This window comes from Phascolarctos cinereus, unplaced genomic scaffold (assembly GCF_003287225.1).
Source record: "Phascolarctos cinereus isolate Bilbo 61053 unplaced genomic scaffold, phaCin_HiC Scaffold_3;HRSCAF=262, whole genome shotgun sequence".
Lineage (NCBI taxonomy): Eukaryota > Metazoa > Chordata > Mammalia > Diprotodontia > Phascolarctidae > Phascolarctos > Phascolarctos cinereus.
In genome coordinates this window covers 150,731,152-150,753,384 of record NW_027555736.1, presented here as the reverse complement: position 1 = coordinate 150,753,384, position 22,233 = coordinate 150,731,152, and the positions used below count along the sequence as shown (strand labels likewise).

General features: G+C 42.4%; 1 protein-coding gene across 10 annotated transcripts in view; it reads left to right on the top strand.

The window, feature by feature from the left end:
- TLE3 (TLE family member 3, transcriptional corepressor) overlaps positions 1-10,975 on the top strand; it is a 59,226-nt gene extending 48,251 nt beyond the window's left edge. For 9 of the 10 annotated variants that reach the window (XM_020982176.2, XM_020982157.2, XM_020982166.2 and 6 more), the window contains 7 exons: positions 981-1,057; positions 2,047-2,296; positions 2,925-3,172; positions 4,740-4,887; positions 6,312-6,462; positions 7,813-7,889; positions 9,014-10,975. In XM_020982176.2, the coding sequence (XP_020837835.1) occupies positions 981-1,057; positions 2,047-2,296; positions 2,925-3,172; positions 4,740-4,887; positions 6,312-6,462; positions 7,813-7,889; positions 9,014-9,121 (1,059 nt within the window). In that variant the 3' untranslated portion in view covers positions 9,122-10,975. Of the gene's footprint in view, positions 1-980; positions 1,058-2,046; positions 2,297-2,924; positions 3,177-4,739; positions 4,888-6,311; positions 6,463-7,812; positions 7,890-9,013 lie in introns of those variants that run through there. The other variant, XM_078151229.1, reaches the window with a different exon arrangement.
- The last annotated feature ends 11,258 nt before the right edge of the window (positions 10,976-22,233 follow it).

Here is a 22,233-nt window from a genome sequence, read left to right as displayed (position 1 = left end):
TTTGGAGGTGTTAACACTTCTTTTTTAAACAGGAGTTGGTCATCAGTTATTTATTGTGTGCCTGGCCCTTATGCTAGTGAAACAAGAAATTTCTTATCTCTTTGGGGGAGACCAGACATGATATTCATTCACATAAAAACAATTGGAGAATGATGATGATGATGATGATGATAATTAGAATATATATTGGGACTGTAAGTACTGTAAGAATTTGGAGAAAGAAAAGTTCCATGTACATAGTAGAGGTAGTCAAGGCAGGCTTCCTGCGGGAGTCAGACCTGAGCAAGACCTTGAAGGATGGGTTAGACGTGGATAGGCAGAAGGGATGAAGAAGACATTTGGGCTGTTAGAAAGTAGGGAATGGAAAAAAAAAGAAAGTAGGGATTGTTTCATTCTTTGTATCTTTAGTGCCTAGCAGGCCAGACATGTGGTAGGTGTCTAATAAGTGCTTATTGATTGAGTGAAAGGAGGGGAAATTTCTCTAGAGAGCAGAGGTTCTCTTGTCTCGACCCTCTTGCATTTTACATGGAGCAAGTGTGCACTCAGTGACATTCACCAGATTTTGCCACATTGAAGGAAGGGTATGTGAAGGAAAGGTGAAAGAAGGGCTTTGTGAGCCTGGTCTTCAGTAGCTCACCTGTTGACATCCCTTGTAAGTGGCGCCATTTTTCCTCCCCGGGTGTTTTTTAGTTCAGGTAGAAAGACAAGTGGGTATTAACTAGAAAAGGCACTGGGCTCATCGTCTTGGGTTGTGGTCTTAGTTTTGTTTGCTAATTTCCTGTATGACCTTGGGCAAGTCACCAACTTTCTGAGCCTCAGTTTCTTCATTTATAAAACAGGGACATTAATACCTGTCCCATCCAGCCCCAAGGGTGATTATGAGGCTTAATCAGGTAACAAATGTGAAAAGGACTTAAAATGTTTAAATGTGAGGTGTTGTAATTTTTGCTGAAGGCTAATGCCTTATGTTGGTTTCACAGGTTGGTTTTGACCCCCACCCCCCGATGAGGGCCACTGGACTGCCCTCAAGCCTTGCTTCCATTCCTGGAGGAAAGCCGTAAGATTTTGGCTCTTGCTAAATCCTATTGGGCATAGGGTAGGATTTGAACTCTGTTCAGAGCACCATGAGTCAGTGTTAGGAAAAACTAGGCCACCCCATTACAAACTGGAGAACTTTTTTTTTGGTTAATAATCTGAAGAGAGGGACCTTAGAGGTCTTCTGATAATTTTAAAATTGAGGAAACTAAGCACCTGAAAGGGGAAGTGAGTGAGTGGCCCAACCACACACACACACACACACACACACACACACACACACACACACACACACACACACGCGCGCGCGCGCGCGCGCACATGTACACACGTCACCTAGCTAGGACTAGAACTTGGGTCCTCTCACCCTCACTAGCCTTCTTGCAGTTCTTCCATGCTGTCTTTCCAATTTTAAGAAATGTGGCCCCAAATGCTGTTGATGGGGATCCCCTATTCCAAATCCCAGCTGAGGATAGGAAAAGGAATAACTGTAATATTTGATATGACATGATAAGTGGACTAGAACAGTGCAAAGCATAAAAGCTAAAAGGATGGGAGAAAGGTCATTACCAACCCCCATATGAGGGGTGGGGGAATGAAAGCTTATTATATGGATGAGTTGGCATTTGAGTTAGCCTTTAAAGAGTGGGTAAACATGGAGAACAAGTGTACAGAGGGAGGGGGAACAAAAAAATTCTGCAATAGATAATTCCCAAAGTGAATAAATAAGACTTACACTGAGCTAATTGAGAAGGGACAATTAAAATCAATTTTATTATCATTCTGGTTGCAAAGTTTTCTGGGTCTTAGCTGAAAAAATCAACACATTATATTTTATGTATGTTTCTATGTATAAATACCTAGAAGAGAAATAATTTCCCTCCCTCTGCCCCCCTCCCCAAAAAATCTGCTGCTTTCCATTGATAGCTTTTAGATGCAGATTGGGAATAAGGTGGTGTCGGTTTCTGATCTGGATCTGACCCCTGTATTCTGGGCATCCTCTTCTTTCAGGGCTTATTCCTTCCACGTGAGTGCTGATGGCCAGATGCAGCCAGTCCCCTTTCCCCATGATGCACTAGCTGGGCCTGGGATTCCTCGGCATGCAAGACAGATCAACACGCTGAGCCATGGGGAGGTGGTATGTGCTGTGACCATCAGCAACCCTACCCGGCATGTCTACACTGGAGGCAAAGGATGTGTGAAAATCTGGGACATCAGCCAACCAGGAAGCAAAAGCCCCATTTCTCAGCTTGACTGCTTGGTAAGGAACTCTTTAGAGTATAAGCCTAATGTGGTCAGGGGGTAGTTTTTTTCTCTCTTCTGTTTGCTAGGAATGCACAACTTCTTTCCATATCCAGTCCCCTGTCCTCTGATCATCTCAGCCTGCTTATCATACTTATTCCTTTCTCTATACTTCTGTTCATGGCTCTCTCTTGCTAGGAATGTATTCTTCCTGTCCACATCCTACTCATCCTTCAAAAATTTAGCACATCTCCTCAGTAAGTTTCTTGAGGTCAGAGACTGTGCTTCCCTTTTTTTTTTAAATTTTTTCATCTCTAGCACATAGGCAGGTTCATAACATAGAAAGAAGGAGGGAGGGAGAGAGGAAGAGAAGTGGAGGGGAGGAAAAGAAATGTTGCTTAAGGTAGCTCCTATTTTGATTTTGGAAAAATGCTGCCTGTTTTTGGGGAGGAGACCAGACAAACATGGGCCTTCTACAATATATTTACTTAATAAATGGTAAACAACAAGGGTGGAGGGGTTGGGTGGGAAAGCATATAAAGCAGCAATGAATTCTCAGAGGTGATAGGAATTATGTTCCATTTTTAACGTTGTGGTCCTGGAGTGAGGGAGCCCAAACTGCTAATATTCTACCCTCCTTTCTCCAGAATCGAGACAACTATATCCGCTCCTGTAAGCTACTTCCCGATGGTCGCACACTTATTGTGGGGGGTGAAGCCAGTACGTTGACCATCTGGGACCTGGCATCCCCTACCCCTAGAATCAAAGCTGAGCTGACGTCCTCTGCCCCAGCCTGCTATGCCCTGGCCATCAGCCCTGATGCCAAAGTTTGTTTTTCCTGCTGCAGTGATGGGAATATTGCTGTTTGGGACCTTCACAACCAAACCCTGGTCAGGTAAGGACAGGAACTAGATTGTGGCAGCACAGAGAGATGGGCTCTACCACCCCCATCATTAGCCTCATTTAAAAAAAAACTTTATTAACCATGTAGTTCATGGTTTTAGGTACCATATTGAGTGATTTATATAATGTCTAATTCTTTTTTTTTTTTTTGGTGGGGGTAAGGAGTACCTAATTTAGAAGGAATTATGGTAGGGACTCTACAAGTATGAAGGAACTTATGCACGTGCAAGTACACGTGCAAGAAAACTGAATACAGATATTTACCATAAAATACTGTGTACAAGGAGATTGGAAGTACTTCAGCAGTTTGGGGTGATCAGGGAAGGTTTCAATGGAGAAGATGAGATTTTTTTTAAGCTGGGGCTTGAGGATTGGGCTCAGCAAGATGGGAGTCAGGTGGGGGACTGCAAAAGGGCATTCTAGGTGGGAAGAACAGTATGTGGTATCGCTTAGGTATACCAAGGTACAGAGGCCAGAATGCATATGGTGTTCTGGATGCATGGAGTAGATAGACCTGGTTGAAGCAGAGAGTTCTTAACCTTCTTTTGTGTCCTGGACACCTTTGGCCATCTGCTGAAGCCTGTGGATGCTTTGTCACAGTGATATTTAAAATGCATAGAATAAAATTATAGGATCATAAAGGAAAGCAATTATATTAAAATAGAATTATCAATTTTTTAAAAAAGTTCAAAGGCCCCAAATTTAAGAGCCCCATGTATAGGGGAATAGTAGGCAATAAGGCTGGAATGATAGGCTGGGTCCATACCAAAACATAGAGAGCCTTGACTATTACGTTGAGAAATTCAGGCTTTTATTCCTCAGGTATTGTGTTGTGGAACCAGCTTTCCCTTACTCTGGCTGTCCGGCCTGTACATCATTCAGGTCCTCCTATTCTTCCTCATCAAGTGTTTACTCTGTGAAGTCCTGGACCAAATGGCATTATATGGGATCCATGTGGTTTATTTATTTATGTTGAGTCTACTTAGATTTTACATAGATTTTTCTTGAAGAAAAATATGGCTTAACACCTGTGAACTCACTTAAACTTTCTGGGCTTCCATTTCCTCTTCTGTAAAATGACGGGGTTTGTATTGTACCACATGGCCTCTTCCAACCCTTCAAGTTCTAAAATCTGTGATCCTTGCCCGCAGAGGTTGTTCATATGTAAGGAAAAGCTTTCTAAAAATTAGAGCTATTCAGAAGTGAAATGGACAGTTTTGGGGGCTGGCTTTCTGTGTGCAACTCTACCTGCAGATGTACTGACTCAGGTGGATATCGTGTCCAAAAGCTAACTTGGTCAGGTGGTAAAGTAGAATGAAATACTAGATTCAGTCAGGAAACCTGATGATTTGGTGATTTCCAGCTCTCCTGTCTGGACAGCTTAGTCTTGGACCAACCCCTTCCCCATTCTGGGCCTTAGGTTCTTTATTTGCGAAATGAGGAGATTGAACTCAAAGGTCATCCCTCAACTTCCTTCAAGATGTAACATTCTGTGATCCCCCCAGGTTGATTTCTTTCTTCTTCCTCACTTATCTCCCTTTCTCTTTACGCACCTTCAGGCAATTTCAGGGCCACACAGATGGTGCCAGCTGTATAGATATTTCCCATGATGGCACCAAGTTGTGGACAGGTGGTTTAGATAACACAGTCCGATCCTGGGACCTGCGGGAAGGCAGACAGCTACAGCAACATGATTTCACTTCCCAGGTGAGTCTCCAAATCCCTCAGGCAGCTGACAAGGTTTACACTTTGTAGACAAAAGGGTCTGTCTTTGGAACCTTCTTTCTCTTAAAGTGGTCTCTTATGTATGTTTGTGTGTTTATCATACATATTGTGTCTGTTTTCTTCAGACTGATGATGTTACATACAGACTGAATCTAGCACTGATGGCAAGTTGAATAGATTATGATCTGTGATCTCAGAAGAGGTGGATATTTCCTCTATTGAAAAAGGTGGTAGGCTGACCATTTGGTACAAATGTTAGTTAACAGGTAGATGAGTCATTTGGTCCACTGGTACCTGGGAACGGTAGATAGAGCTGATGATCTTAGATTTACTGAAACAAACATGTGCGCGCGCGCGTGCACACACACACACACACATACATTAAACTTCATGCATGTGACATCACCATTACTAGGAAAATTGTAAATGTGTATACAGAAAACATGTATAAATATGTGTATATCAAACTGTTGAGTACCAGTGGAACACTTGGCCTGGACCTGTCCTTGTGTTAATGTCTCCCTCTCACCATATGACCATTCTACCTCCCATTTACACATTTCCTTGAAGATAGCTTTCCCTTTGATCACTTCTTGAATGTAGGTCATCATTGGAAGTTTGCTGCAGCCTACTTGTGCCCAATTTCATTTCTTCTTTGACTTTGACATGCTTGTAATTTGGCTCAGATATTGTAGTGGTCCCCACGTACATAAAACAATAACTAAAACTTATCTCCATTCTTTAAAGGTCAGGGCTAGTGGCTTATGAGCTTTTGTTTTCTCTATTCACTTTACAGGGGGAAGCTCTTTGGAAATTAGGTTAAAATCTTGTATCTGATTCTAACACGCTAAGGTCTAGATCTGAATTTTACAGCTTTGGCTTCAGTGAACCACCTTGATGGATAGGGAAGTCTCTTAACCCCCTTCCCTCTGCCACCATTCTTCCCATATGTTGGCCTCTGCCCCTTGCAGTGGAAATAAAGGCAGATCCACCTTATGCTCCAAATTTAGGAAAACCAGACAAAGCAGTAGCTTCCTTTTCTTCTTGAATATGATATGGCTCTAAACCTGTCAAAGCATAATCTCAGCCAATTCTCATAATAGGGATTATCTTGGAAGGAGGATCTTAACCTAAAGATCTCATCTCATCAACCAGAAAACTTAGGGGAGGGAGATGTTTTTCAGCCAGCCTTGTGCAAAATGTTAAAAGAGATGTGTCTTTGGCAAGTGGTGGCTGTTTCGGGATTGGGGAAGGGAGTAACAGATTCCAGATATAAGGTGTTGTTTGAAAATAAGATTGGAGGTGTTTGTGGGACCTGTGGTGAAAGGGGACTCCTTGTGACCTAGTTGGGGGCCGGCAGACTCACTCACATTCAATGTTGAAACCCTTTTTGTTCCCTTTTAAAGATCTTCTCCTTAGGCTACTGCCCCACTGGGGAGTGGCTGGCTGTGGGCATGGAGAGCAGCAATGTGGAAGTGTTGCATCACACCAAACCAGATAAATACCAGCTGCACCTGCATGAGAGCTGTGTGCTGTCCTTGAAATTTGCCTACTGTGGTAAGAAATGGGGGCGTAGGGTGTCACTCAGTCATTCCTTCCCCACCCCCCAGATGTTCTTGAGGTTCTTTGACTATCAGTTCTCTCTTATGACCCACCAGACCTACCCTAGCAAGGAGACTTTCTTTGCCAAGTGTTGCCTCTTTGGCTTAGCTAAGAGACCTTGAAAAAAGGAATGACATTAACCAAACCATTGGCTTGATTTGATTTGTGTGACTAAATCTTCTTGGTTTAGTTAAGAGAGCACTGCTAGAATGAGAGTCAGAATATCTGAGTTGAAATCCCAGCTCTGCCACTTATTATCTGTGTGAGTTTGGGCACCTCAGTTTCTTTATCTGGGAAGTACTGGCCTCTGAGGTCCCTTCTTGCTCTTAATACTCTAATCTATAAAGTCAAGTGCATGAAGACCTAGGCTGCCTCCTGTTTTGAAAGTGTGCATACATGTGTTTGTTTACACATGCTCATGGCTATGTGTAATCATAACACAGCCTTGGAAACTCAGGGAAATGCCAACTTAAAAAAGGAAAAGGCACAAATTAAAAACAAACAGAAGAAAAGGAAACAAAACATTAAGGAGACACAAATAGTAATTTGTTACTACCTTGTATTTAATTTATACTTTTTGCAAATGATGCAAAAGAAGTTGAGGATTTCTTATATAATCCTTTTTTGCTCTTTATAAAATATTGGCATATTTGTGTTTAAATTCATAATTAAAAAATTTAAAAACAACTCGAGTAACCTTCATAGAGGAATCCTTGTTCTTCCTTCCTTCTCCAAGAGGACCAGTGGCATCACAAGGGTGATGATAACAACAACTACAAACAGTAGAGAAATCCTAGCGTTTTACAGTCAGAAAAGTTCTTAGAGATTCTGTCATTTAACAGATAAACTAAGGCCTAGAAAGAGGAGGGTGTCTTTTGGGGTAAGAGGTCACAGATCACTAGGCTGCAGAGCTAAGACTAGAAACAGCAGCCCCTCAGTTCGTTGTCAAGGTCAGTGATCTCTTTATGACATTCACATTTTCTCTCCTAGAAATACAAAGTAAGTAGTTCCAACAGCAACCTGGTCCAGTCAATTTTGTTGATATTTAAAAACAAAAAACAAATTCATGAATATATTTGCCAGAAATCACTCTCCTTTCCCCTTCTCTTGTTGAAGGGAAGAATATATCTTCGTATCTCATTTTCTCACTCACATGCACTTGTGAACTACTTTGCATGGGTAGTTTCCTACACACTGGGTATTTGATCCCTCTGGAGCAGGCATTGGGGAGGAGCAAGGTGTCTGGGTTTGCCTCTGAGGACAATAGGCCACAAACTGAGCCTTCTCTCACTTTTTGTCACTTAGGCAAATGGTTCGTGAGCACTGGGAAAGACAATCTTCTCAATGCCTGGAGAACACCGTATGGTGCTAGCATATTCCAGGTATGGTGGCTCTCCTGCATCCTCATCCTACCTGTCAGCATGATGACAACAGGGACAAAAAAGGGTACAGGGCTCAGAAGATGTAGAGCCATTGTGGGTAACTTGTACACATAGATATTTTGGAAGAGAAGAGCCCTGAATACATTTCACTCTTCCCCCCTCCCCCAACTTTCTGCCCCGGCATACCTTAAAGCAATGTCGCTTTTGGGTTTGTACTGACTTAGGGGAGCTTAGATTAGACTTCCCTATAAATAGCCAAAACTGTTTTGCTCTTGGCCAGAGGCCACCCAACGATTTTGAGAGCAAAGAGGCAGCTCAGTGTGCCCTTTAATTCTGCCCCATTTATCTGAGGCTGTCCCTCAAATTTTCTTGGACAGAGGTTCTTAATTTTTGATATGTCATGTACCTCTTTTGGCAGTCTGGTTAAAACTGTGGGCCTTTCTTAGAAAATATTTTTTAAAATACTCATAATTGAAGGAAATAATAAATTTCAGTTAGAGGTTAGCAAAATATACATATTTTTCCCCTAACCAATTTCATAGACCCCTGAAATCTCTCCACAGACCCTCTGCTCTAGAATAATGCTAGGAAAGGTTCAAGTAGTTGACCATCTGTCACAGGCATGAACAATATAACTTAAGACACTGGGTATGCATTGGCCCCTTCAGAATCAAAGCAAAAGCTGTTTTAGACAAGTTTGGTTAAGATGAAGGCAGTCTTCTTATGTCTAACTTTTTTTTTTAATGAAACTATAGAAAACCCAGGAAACCTCTCTAACTTTGTTCTTGCCTTAACTTTAAAGATCATATTATTCCTAATTAATGAGCTAGCCCATTTCCTTATGAAAGGAGACAGAAGCTGTGTTTATGGGGAGCATGAACCTGGCTCTTCAGAGCATTATGTCTATTTCTGGGTAGATTTTTAAAAATTTTACTCGTATTACTGAGTTCCTTTCAAATGGTAGAGATTGGAGCTCCAGAGAGGCTTTTATCTTAATTCATATAGCATTGAAACTGAGCAACTGAGAAAATAGACTGTAATCTTCTGATTCCTCTACCTCCCCTCCCCCACCCCCTCTTCTATCTCCTCCCTGCTAATCCTTGTTCTCCCTCTCCTTTCTTCAGTCTAAAGAATCCTCATCTGTCTTGAGTTGTGACATTTCAGCGGATGACAAATACATTGTAACAGGCTCTGGTGACAAGAAGGCCACAGTTTATGAGGTCATCTACTAAACAAGGATTCTAACAGGGCTGTCAAACTCTGGGAAAAACAGACCCAGCTCTGACAATACAATGGGCAAGGACCCACTGAAGGATGTCGGCAGAATGAAGCGTAGGCAGTCATGCATTCAGAGCCTTTTTCTCTGGCAAGCCGAGAGGGGATGTGCCACGTCACGGTCTGGGACTAATGTGCATGGATTGATACGTTTCAGCAACTTGGATAGATTTTTTTCCCCCCCTCCTCCTCTCTTAAAAATCCTGGCAGATGATGCAAATGGATTTATTTGGATGTTTTCAGCTCTGGCACCCAAGGAAACCCTCACAAATCATGCCTTCTTTCACTTTCTTTTTATTCAGTTCTCATTTGTCTACGCTTCAGTGGCACTGTAGTGGATGGCCTTTTTTTTTTCTTTGAGGGGATGCTTTCCTCCCTCTCCCCCAATTGTGCAGTGCACAAGACTTGTGAAAAATGTAAATAATGGACAAATAAATAAGACTGGACAAGAGGGAAAAGGAAGGGACTCCTTCCTACCGGGTACACTAGCTGTGTATTTTGTCTGCTGTAATTGTAATCCACTAATGGTGGTGGCTTTTTTTTTTTTAAAGAAGTTCCTATCTGGGAGGGAGGAGGGGGAGGGATTGTGGGAGCAAAGGGGTTGGGGGTGGGGAACTGGACCAGTCGGGGAGGAAAAAAAAAAGCCTTTTTGGACCCACAGCTGGTAACCAGATTGAACAAAAGGCATCCACTGGTCAGCATTGTTCCTCCTGTTGTACATGTGAATTGTTCAGTGTGTGAGTCAAATGTTTGAACACTGTATGGGCTGACAGGATGTGGGTCGGGATGCCAGCTACCAATAGAACATCAGCAGAAGCAATCCGATTTTCTGTGGATTTGTTCTTTTTCTTTTTCTTTATTTCTTTCTTTTTGGATGTTTTGGAGATACTAGAAAGTCCCAACAAACTCCTGCTCCAGCCCCTTTTAAGCTTTGGACACAGCCTATAAGAGGAATAATCTCAAAGGAAGCATAGCAAACTCAGCTCAGGGAGCTACCAGAGAAAATAGCTACTAATGTGTGTTTTTTTTCTTTAATTTTTTTTGTATTTGAATAAAAATCAAGAATTAGAATGGATGGTCTTTTTAACAGCATCTTCTTACCCTCTCCCATCCACTGTTCTTTCCTCCACTTCTCAAAAGGGGGGGTGGGGTGGGATTTATTGGCCTCTGGGGGTACATCTGGAAGAGTCACTTTCCCTTTGGTCAAAATAGGCTCCTAGTAGTCAGTCACTTTGGTTACTGGCTCCTACAGATTGAAATTGGAAACAGCCTGACTCAGGCCAACTATTGCCACTTTTTGTACCAGAAGGAGCTTTGATGGTTTTTCATTTTTATTTTGATTCATTTTTTTGTTTTGTTTTGTTTTAAAGAAGATGAAGCTAATGGCCATTGTGAGTCCTTGTGTAGCAGACGGGCTCACCCAGTGATGTAGCATATGGAAGAGAATTTTTATACTACATTTTTATGGATTATTTTTTAATTTTTGATTCAGTCTGGTCAAAAGGAACTAGGGGGTGGGGTATGATGAAAACTACCTGTCTTAAAAGTTCTTTCTAGGGCAAAACATTCTATATATAATAAAAAGGATGAAGAGGTGGGTGTTATGGACCTTTCTCTGTTGGGGTAAGGGGGAGCTGTTCTTTCTGCGCCTCTCTGTATCCCAGATGTTTAGCCATTGCCTCTCGCTGTGGTGTTTGCCATGAGGGAGGGAAGAAGATGGAAGGGACTTGACTCTTTAAAAAAAAAAGAAGAAAAAATGAGAAGTAATTGTAATGAGCTGTTTTTATATTTTTAAAAGTCTAATATTTAAAGGTTTGTTTGATGTGTTTTAATTGACTTCGTTGTGTGCCAGTTAGTGCTTAAAACCAGAATGTTTGGGGATGGGGAGGGGTGTCTCAGCTTGCCTTCACGCTGCATTATATTTTTTATACACATTGTCCACTCCAAGAAATTGACCCTTGTCATAAAGAGATCTCTGAATTTGGGTTCCATACACTAATTCCCATGACACTTAGGAGGGGAGGGATGGCAGGGTGAGAAGGATGGCTATTACTTGAAGTTAGGATTTAATTGTTTTCTTAGGGCAAAGAGTATAGTTTCAAATTCACATTATTAAAGTACCCAGGGCTAGTTAAATCCACACTTTGGAGTTACCAACAGTCAAGAAAAGGTCTCATTTCCTTTTGAGAATCTGTCCATAAAAAGCTGGTGTTGGCTGGATGTGGGGAGAGGTAGTATGACTACAGTATAAGTATGTAGCAGGTTTTGTGGAGCTATTAATAACTCAGCTGTATTGGGGGAGTTGGGTGTTCCATAGGTTAGAAGCTAAATGTAAATTTAACTTTAACCCAAGCTTCATTTCTTAAAAACCTACAAAGTTGTTTAAAAACAAACTCTGGAGTTCAAGGAGTGGACCACCGACTTCAGCTTTGCCCTCAGCAAAACAAATAAACTTTCTAAAATTAAAAAAAATGAACCCTCAAGTCCTTAAAGAACAACTTTTCATTGATATAATGGGTGATAGCTTAAGAAGGAGCAATTTGGGAGAGTTGCTTATGAGAGACCAAATATACTAGAAGGAAGACATGTTCATAGTCATGGTAACCAGTACTGTGTAAGTCTAAGCTGTGTGTGCCACGAGGGGCATTAAGGAAGAGGATCTGGGGCCAAAAAAAAGGAAAGACAATCCAGATAAGAAGAATGTAGAGAATAGTTGTTACGAAACTCAGAGGCAGCTAGGCAGGATACAATAGTCCCTACTTGCTACTAACTTGCTTTGTGATTTTGAGCTCATCCTCAACCTGGGTTTTATCTCCTTATTCATCAATAATCGTGGAATCATAGATTTAGGACAAGAAGAGAACCTTAAGAGACCATCATGTCCAACCCTCTCATTTTAGAAGTGGAGAAACTGAGGTATTTAGCAATTAAGTGACTTGTTCAGAATCCCACAGCTACTAAATGTCTGTGGCAATGTTCTGAGTCCCACACCAGTGCTCTGGATAATGTCACCTAGCTTCCTCAATTCCTGCCTGCTTACCTCAAAAAATACTTGCAAGCTTGAATAGGAGACCAAACTGCTACATGCATGTAAAGACTTGTTAGAGATTGCCTGTCAGTGTGCCATCAGTCTGTGTTGAATCTAGAGTTAGAAACCCAAATTGGCTGAAAGAGGCCCTTTTACCTCTCAGAGAGAGGATTATGTCACTTCTAATCCTATTTAGTATCTTACTGGGTCAGGCAAAGATCATCCTAACCACTGGTTGAAATAATTGGTGACATGAGGAAGAACTCTCTCTCTCTCTCCCTCCCTCCCTCCTCTCTCTGTCTCTCATTTATGCACACACATATATAGATGTCATATCTTATATATATGATGTCTTACCTATGATGCCTGTCTCCACTCTACGTAGTCTACATCTGTCTCTAATATATATTATATTAATGTCTATATGTCTTAATATGTAAATATATAATATTAATGTAATATGTCTATATAAAATTTACATGTCTTACCTAAATCTCTCCCCTTCCCTCTCTTTCCCTCCTCTCCCCTTTCTCTCCTTCCCTTCCCCTCCCCTCCTCCTCTCTTCTTTCCTCTCCTCTCCTCTTTTTCCTCTCCACGTACACCCACACACATATTCAAGCAAAGATCTAAAAGGGGATAAGATTGAATTATGACCAAGAAATCCAAAAAGGCAATGATTGTAAGCACCCATTTAACAGAAGGTACAGATTAAAAGCCCCTCAGTGAGGTGATACTGTCAGCAAAAAACGATGATGGGAAGAAAGACATCTCATGAGTAGAAACTAACCTTGGATGAAGTTGGGTAAACTATCTAACCTGTTGTAGTTGCCTGGAAGTACTTAAAGGTTAAGTGACTTCAAATAATTTGGTGTGTCAAAAGCTGTACTTAAACCAGATCTTTCTGATTCAATGGCCTGGCCCTTTGTCCACCAGGTTAGGCTTCTTCTGCCTCATAATAATTATAATAATACCTAACATTTAGTCTGTAGGGATCTTAAAGGGGGAAAAGAATTCATATCCACAAAAGTAATATGCAGCTCATATGGCCTACAGGAAAAAGGGAAGATGGGGAGGCATTGTCTACGTTCTCTCCAAGTGTAAGCACATCTTGGGCCTTATTTAGGACTAGTTCTAGCGATTACTTCTGCCTCCCACATGGCACCCTGAGCCACTGACCTGCTTCCTTCCCCCTTTCCCCCTGACATGGGGCTCCCCAGATCATGAGGTCCAGGTCAGCTGCCCTGTTTGCCACATCTTAGGGTCTGACTGCCTGGCTCAGGGACCGAAGAACAGCCTGCCAAGATGAGTTCTGAGCAGCCTGATGTCATAGCTCTGTCTGGGATTTGGACTAGGAGTCATTAACATTGGATTTTGTTGTCTTGTCCAAACTTCTCAATTTACATTCGAGGAAACTATAGCCTTGAAAGGTAAAATTGCGGAATTAGGGCTATGATCCAGTTCCCTTCCCTCAACTGACTTTTGGTTCAGGGTTTCAGTGGGACTAGTATGGTTGCGTGCGTGCGTGTGTGTGTGCACACGCGCGCGCATGTGCCCGCAAAAGAAAAAGAAGATAAATGAGTTTAACCTCTAGGAGAATAGTAGTAACATTTGAAATTGAAAATTTGCCTAAAAATTCACAAGCATGGTCCTTTGCTCATGCAGATGATATATAAATAAATATCAAATCATATGCTCATGGATGTGATATATAAATGCAGCTAAAGCCCTGCTATGCAATTATTAAATTAAAATTAGGTTTCCTTTTAAATTAATTTGCATTCTGGAGAGAATTGTACTCAGGAGTTAATAAAACCTTGCAGAAAGGGCCTAGATTTACCAGCCCACTGATGGGCAACTCTTGGTCTTATTTCACAACTTTTCCTCCCAGACTATTTCTCTCAAAACAGGAAAAAAAATGTTGGTCTTCTCACTTATGTGGCCATCCGTTAATAGATCTCTTCTTCTGAGCGGCTAGTTTGGCTCATCCAAGTTGGGAGGCATCACCATCCCAAATGCCATGGGGGTGAGGTAGCCCACTGAGAGCAGGAGTCATTGTTATTCTCTCCTTCTCTCTTGTCTGACTCTGGGGTCTTAATGTTATAATGACATCTGTACATTTGAGGCTGCTGAAATATACCTGAAACAAGCAAATGCAGGAGCTGGTACTGATTTAGGGTTCTCTTTAGTCTCTCTCTTTTGCCCTCTCTATTCTTCTTTCTCTTGTTTCCCTTCTCCCCTCTCTCATTCTGTCTGGCCTGGAATTAGATATTGAAGAAAGACTGCCAACCCTTTTACTGTTCCTGTGACAGATGTTTGTAAACTGTTTCTGATTCTAAACATAGGCTCGGTGAGAACACACAGTCAGAGCCTGTGAGCTGTCTGGGGCTGGCCTAGTTCACACACACACACACACACACACACACACACACACACACTTCTGCAAAGTGACTCAAGTAGAACATTGCTGCATATCCTATTTAGATGGTACTGGTTTGGAAAAAACATTTGAGACAGTGATACCTCCCACTTGCCTAGGCCCTCTCCCATCGAGGTTCCTTTTTCATTCTCCCCTTTCCTCCACAGTAAATCAATCAATCTACAAATATATGGAGCACCTGCTTTGTACTCAGCCCCATCCTAGAAGGCTCCAGCATAGTGTGAATAAAATCAAAGACATGGGTTCATGTCTCAAATGGATCCAGTAAATTAGTTGTATTTTCTTAACCCTGAGCCAACAGTCTTTCAAAGTTGATCAGCCAGCAAGGGGTGGCTGGCTCAGCACAACTACTCACTGGGTTGGTAGTTAGAATGAAGGGAAAGGAGAAACTTGAAAAGTTCTTGGCTGAGAAGCATCATCCCTTTGTAATACCTCAAATCACAGTGGAAGAGACCTTAGAGATCATCTCTTCTAGAAACTAGGTCCCTTCTAACTCTATATAATCTAGTCCAACTTTCTTATTTATCAGGAAGCTGTAGTTCAGAGAAATAAGTGATTTAGGGAAGTCCCACAGAAAAGGGAACGTGAGTGAGGCTTTGACAGGCATGGCCTTACCTTTCTGTGCTCTTTCTCTCCTCTCCCTTCTCCCAGTACACTCAGACCAAACAAACAGCAAGCATTTATTAAGTGCTTACCATGTGCCAGACGTCGTACTAGGTAACAGCGACTATATTGGCAATACAGTAAATTAACAGATGCCTACTGATTTTTCCCTCCTTTCGGATCTTCCTTTCCTACTTAAGGTATAAAAGCATCAAGTGCTACACTTTACATTTATCTCAAAGTCCTTCAATTATTTAAAAGGAGTCTGGAGAGTGATTGGGCAACCCTCCAAACCTTTTACCTTTTAGGAAGGAAATCAGCCTTTAGTTTGAACACGGGGGGAAGTGGCAGAAAGTCTAGTACCTTGGCCTCTCTGCAGGTTACTGCAAACCTTTCTGCTCTCTAGTGTTGGCTTTGGCCTAGCTTGTCCTTTCTTTGTCCATTCTTTCTGGATACAATATACACTTACAGAAAGATTTTTCTTTGTGTTGTTTTGTTTTATTAGGAAACAGTAGGTTTCTAATAATTGCTGGTTGATTAGAAAAGATCTGAAGGTTTCAGGAGACTGCAAGCTCTGGACAGCAGGCAAAACGAACAAATAAAGCACTCTGAGCTTAGGTGACATTGAAAGTGATAGAGCATCCCAAAGGAAGGAAAACAATCATCTGTCCCACTGGCTTCTGCCCAGCTCAGGGAATCGCGGGAATTTTGTACTCAGTCCTGTGGAGCACATTGAAGAAGGTCTTTGATAAGCTGGAGAGCCCAGAGAAGTAGGTAACCAGGATGATGAATGTTTGGAAATCAGGCCACTTGAGGATTGGTTGAAGGAACTGGAGACATTTAATCTGGAGCAGATAAGATTTAGGTGGGGAACATGATCACTTTCTGCAAGTATTTGAAGGACTGACATGTAGGAGAGGAATCTGATATGGTCTGTTTATTCCCAGAGTGCAGAATCTGGAGTCAGGTAGCCTGGGTTCCAATCCTAGCTCTGTCATTTGAAACCAGTGTGACCTCGGGCATTGTATCCCACCTTGTAGGGCCTCAGTTTCTCCATCCAAAAAATGGGAGAACTTGATGTTAGAGGTCATCTAGTCTACCTTCTTCATTTTACAAATAAGGAAACTGAGACCTGGAGAAATCCCTTCCAACTCTAAATCTATGAACCTGAGTTGCAGACATAAGGAAAATTGAAGATGTAAAGTAGGTGTAAGGGAAGACTTTTCTAACAATTACAGTTATCTCTTCTACACTGTAGAGGTTTTGGGTACGGTGCCCCTGAGAACCAGAAAATCTACTTAAATGTTTTTGACCCTCCCTTTGTACCAGAGAAGTCTGAATTATCATGATATTAAAAGATAAAATATGTTGATAATATATAATACTATCCACATACTTTATGCATTCAGTATGACTTGGACTTTGAGGCATCTCAGATCCATTCCACTTTGGGATTCTGTTTTTCCATGTTTACTATGCTCAAAGCCTAAGGGTTTAGAATTTCAGGCCTTAGACTGGGAAGCATTTGGAGATAGGGATGGGGACTTTGAATTTCCCACTAATACTGTCTTCTCCCAAGGAGGAAGAAACTCTCCCTATTAGACTACCAAGTTCCTTGAAGGCAGAAGCTTGTAACCTCTTCTTTGAAGGGCTTCCAGAACCAAGCCTGGGGGCAGTGCATGTGGTTTGTAGGTCCTTAATTAGCGTTTGCTGCCTGAATGTAGCTAGAAATGGAAACGAAGCCAGGAAGCAGCTGTCTGGGCCTGGAGTCTAAACCCAAGGCAGTTTAATGAAGCTGCCTTCCACCCCACCTCCCTTCACCCCACCTGGTGGTTCTTCATCTGGGCAGGTGAGCAAACTACCTTCCCCCCACCAACCTCCTACTCAAGTGAAGCTGAAAGTTTGGTCCATCTTCCTACCACCAATCTTGGTCATCCTCATAAGAAAGGAATTTGAGCTCTAGGCATTGACAGAGCTGTTCTGAGGGTAGACAAATCAGGATGATCTACCTTTGCCTTCATCTCTCCTGCATCTTTCTCACTGCCCCATTCAGAGGAGCAGTTTATGAAGAATTGGTGGGTGGGTACTTTGCTTAAAGAAAAAAAAACAGGCCTGATGCTTATACACACATACACATACAGGTATGCATACACATATGCACAGATACACAATACATACATACTCATATATGCATACACATGTACATACGCCATAAAATCAGCTGGTAACCCCTACCCTTTGCCCAAGGAACTATATCTCCTCATTTTCTCTGTTGCCTTTTGATTTTTTGCTCTTTGAGACTTGTTCTTGATTTTTTATTTCATTCTGATTTCATCAGTATCAAAGCAGAGGTCTTAGGGGCCTTGAATCCTGAATCCCAAAGTCACCCCCGTCCAACCAAACTTGAGTGTGTGAGTGAAATGAAACACTTCCTCAGGAAGGAAAATAAAATACTCACCAACTGGATCTTGGTCTGTATATAAAATGTCAGCCAGGTGGGTGGGAGTGGAGAGAGAGATAGCAAAGGAGAGAGAGTGGGTAGCGATGGCATCTGCTGGTCTCCGGTGGAAGTCAAAGGGAGTACGAAGGAGGCGGTGGGTGCGGCACCTGGGCAAAACTGTGACGTTCATTTTTTTGGGTGGCCTTGGCTTCCCTGTTCTGGGCTTCTCCCCCATCTTGGCCTGTTCTTATAACTCCAAACTCCTCCTACCCTCCCTATCTCCAGTTCCAACATCATGGAATCCTAGAACTTAAGAGTTGGAAGAAAATCTAGTGGCCATCATACCCCTCCACAGTATTCTGACAGATGGTCAATCAATTAATCAATAAACATTTGATGTTGTTCAGTTGTGTCTCACTCTCCATGACCCCGTTTGGGGTTTTCTTGGCAAAGATACTTGAGTGGTTTGCCATTTTCTTCTCCAGCTCATTTCACAGTTGAGGAACTGAGGCAAACAGGGTTAAGTGACTTGCCTAGGGTCACACAGCTAATAAGTATCTGAGGCCACATTTGAACTCATGAAGATGAGTCTTTCTGACTCCAAGCTTAGTGCTCTATCCACTGCACCACTTAGCATTTATTAAGTGCTGACTACAAGCCAGGCACTGTGCTGAGCTTTGGGGACACAAAAAGAGGCAAAAGACTAGTCCCTGCCCTCAGGGAGCTTACAATCTCCTCCTTTTACTACATCCCCTCCCATTAAAAATTGTCCTCAGGAACTTAACTTCAATTCTTCAAGGGTCTGTGATTTTTCCAGTGTAGGACAAACCTTAAAAAACATATATTCTATAGTTAGTTTGGTACTTGAAACATTTTGAGCTTTGTGGGACCTGTAAGAGTTTGTATATTTTTTAATTGTTTTTTTTTTAAATTTTGGAGGCAGTAGGGGTTAAATGACTTGTTCAAGGTCCACACAACTGTTAGCAAGTGTCTGAGGCTGTGTTTGAATTCAGGTCCTCATGATTATAGGGCTGTATTCTATTCACTGAGCCACCCTAGCTACCTCAAGAGTTTGTGTTCTGTAGCCTTTTGAGAAACCAAGGTGTTGCCATACTGAGGCAGCAAAGAGTTCTCAAGAAGGGTCTTATGCTTGATCATAGTATTTGTATGCTTATGTACAAAAGAAGCAACATGATACAGTGGAGAAAGTGCTGGATTCCAAAAACCTGCTTCTTTGATTTCCTCATCTGATCCTTAACTTTGTGACCTTGGGAGAGTCACTTCCTATCTCTGGAGTTTAGTTTCTTCACTGATAAAATTAGGGGATGACTGGACCAAGGGTTATTAACCTTTTTGTGTGAAGCCTATCTTCTCATAATAATGTCTGTAAATAATTGAAGGAAATGCTAAATTTCAGTTAGAGGTAAGTGAGAGCAAAGATGTAATTTTTTTTTCCATCCAAATTCATAGACCCCCCTACAATCTATCTATCAGCCCAAGATTAAGAATCCCCAGATCTCTAAATTCCATTCCAGAGTTAACATTCTTTGGAATGAGGCAAACTGCCAAGGTGAAGGCATCAACCAGTAGGTGAATGAGGTGTTTTGGTGGTCAAGGAAGCCTTCTGATATCCTAGACTCAGAGATTCAGTGCATTCAGGCTATGTATCCCATTGATTCAGCGAAGCAAACTAAGAGGGAGGTAGCTGTTTAGGTGTTCCTTTCTCCCTCCTTCCCTCTCTCCCTTCCTTCCTTCCTTCCTTCCTTCCTTCCTTCCTTCCTTCCTTCCTTCCTTCTTCCTTCCTTCCTTCCTTCCTTCCTTTCTCTCTCCCTCCCTCCAGCTCAATAGAAGAGAGGGTCTATGAGGTGGAGGGGACGGGGCAGTCTATTTCAAACATGAGGTATGGCCAGTACAAAGGCACTAAGATGGGAAATAGTGTTACATGTAAAGAACAGAGAGAAGACCAGTTTTGTTGGCTTGCAGAATGTAGGAGGGGAAGTAATGTCTATGGTGAATTTATGAAGACAGGCCTGGTTATGAAAGGCTTTAAAAGGTAAATAGAAAAGTTTATGTGCTAGTTGCAATAGGAAGTCATGGGCCTCAGCTTGCTCATTTGTAAAATGAGGGAGTTGGATTAAGGGGACCTCTGGAATCTCCTCCATCTCTATATCTAGGATCCTAATTCATCCCCCCTCTCTTCCCAGCCAACTTTTTTGCAGATGAAGATCACGTGGAGCATTTTTATTTTTCTTCCTGAATGGTGGTTCTCTCTCTCTCTCTCTCTCTCTCTCTCTCTCTCTCTCTCTCTCTCTCTCCCCATCCCCACTCCTTTTTCATTCATTCAAAAAAGATGAAGGGCTATCTCTGACTCTTGAGATGAGGGTTAGGGTAAGAACAGGGAGGAGTCAGAGGACTATAGATGGGGAGGGAACTTATTCTAGATCTCTCATATAAGAAATGTGAAACTGAGGTCCGAAGAGAAATGACTTCACCAAGGTCACACTGAGAGTACATGGCAGAGCCAGGATTGGAATCTAGCTCCTCTGCCTCCCAAGTCAGCACTCTCTCCACTGCTCTGTGGGGGACAGGGCATTGCAAAAATAATTTCTTCTCCCTGTATTTTGTGTTGTCTCAGAACAGCCCTGATTGAGTCAAAGTCCTTTCCTTGCACTAGGGCATATGTAACATCCAATAGGGGTTTCCCCAGTGATGTATTGGACATGACAGCTAACTGAGAGGGAGAAATAAAAAGCAGAAACGGAACTCACTCAGCTTGGGTTTCAGCAGCAAATGGTTCGGAGTGTATTTAAATTGGATTTTAATCTGAATGGAGTGAGGCCCATACTAGAGAACAATAAAATTATAAATATAGCAAGCCAGTCCAGGTGTTCCATGGGAAAGAGAAATGGGTACTTCTAGGAAGCTAGAAAGGCCAGGCTGGGGAGTGACCATCGCTCACAGCTCCCAAGCAGGCCCTTGTTCTGCAGGAGGGGAGGCCCCAAGCAATCTGCTCCCTTTTGCAAAGCTACAACTACCCCAGGGAGCTGCTGTCTCTGTTATTCATCAGCTCTGCAATGCCTCCAACACAGGGGATCAGATTTCCTGGGACTCCCATCCTGGTGCCTGCCCTCACCTCTTCTTTGCATAAGGAAAGGCCCCCTCTGAACCATGAGCTCATCGATTTTTCCTAGGGCTCCACCAATTGCCTCTTGCCAGATGCTTCTCCATTCAGGTCCAGGCTTGTGCCACCCAAAGGCTGATAACACCTGGCTGTGCTCTCAGCCCGCTTGCTGATTTCTGATGTCTAGGGTAGCCTTCCAGGCAGAGTGGTTGAGATCATGTTTATACTTCAACTTCACCCCACCCTGCCTATTTGTTTTTTAAGACAGCCTCCTGAGCCCCTTGGGATATATCTGTGTCTTCTCATGCCAAGGTGTTGGGTTGAACAGGATAGACCTTGGCAAAAGTTTGAAGGGAGTGAAATGGGACTTTGACGCCCCTCCCCCTGACTTCCCTCTTAGAAGCATCACTCTTGCCTTCTGGCACCTCCTCTCCCTCCTTCCTCCCTTACCCACCCCTTTTTGCATCTGCTTTGAAAATCAGAGAATCTGGGTTCAAATCCTGTCTCTCCTATTTATTGCCTATGTCACCTAGCATAAATCACTTAACTTTCCCATGGCCTCATTTTCCTTATCTGGAAAATGAAGGGTTGAACCTGGCCACCTCTCAGGTCCTTAACCAGCTCTAATTCTTTCTTCCTAAGGTCTCTCTGGCTACCTAAAGCCCTCCCTTGAGGTGAGCCACCTAGGCCTGCTCTTCCACTGGGGATGGTTTTAATTTTGCATTTTATATGAAGAGTTCTGTAACTTTTCCTAGCTGGCATGGATTTCAGAGATCACTGATCATAGCTCTAGCTCTGGAAGGACCCTCTGAGGCCATCTACTCCAAGTCCTTCATTTTACAGATGAAGAAACTGAGGCAAAGAATAGTTAAGTAACCTGACAGATCTTGTCATTGCTACTCTAACAACATCTCTTCTGCATGTCCTCTTCTCTCCATTCACCCTGGTTCAAGCCCTCATCTATCACCTCCTGCCTGGACTTTTGCAATAGCCTTCTTACTTGGTTTCCATTCAAGCCAGCCTCCATTTATTCAGCTGCCGAAGTGAGTTTTTTTTTTAAAGCAATGACAACAAATTCAAGTGGAAATGGGGGCCACTAATCCATACATATGTTGTCCCTCTCATTAGTATGTAAGTTCCTTGAGGCAGAGGCTGGGTTTTTGTTTGTTTGTTTGTTTGTTTTATCCCCAGAGTTCATCACAAAGCAAATACTTAATAAAGACTTGTTAACTGACTGAGTGGCTAGCCAAGGTCACAAAGTTGATGGGCAGACCTGGGACTCAGAACCAGGTCTCCTGACTCCCAATCTTGTGTTTCTTCCATCGTACCAAAGCTTCTTTCCCATCTACAATTCTTTAAAATTATATTTTATGGATATCTTGTGTTTTTTTACATCACCATTATTTTCTAATATATCCCTCCCCCTTCCCTAACTAGAGA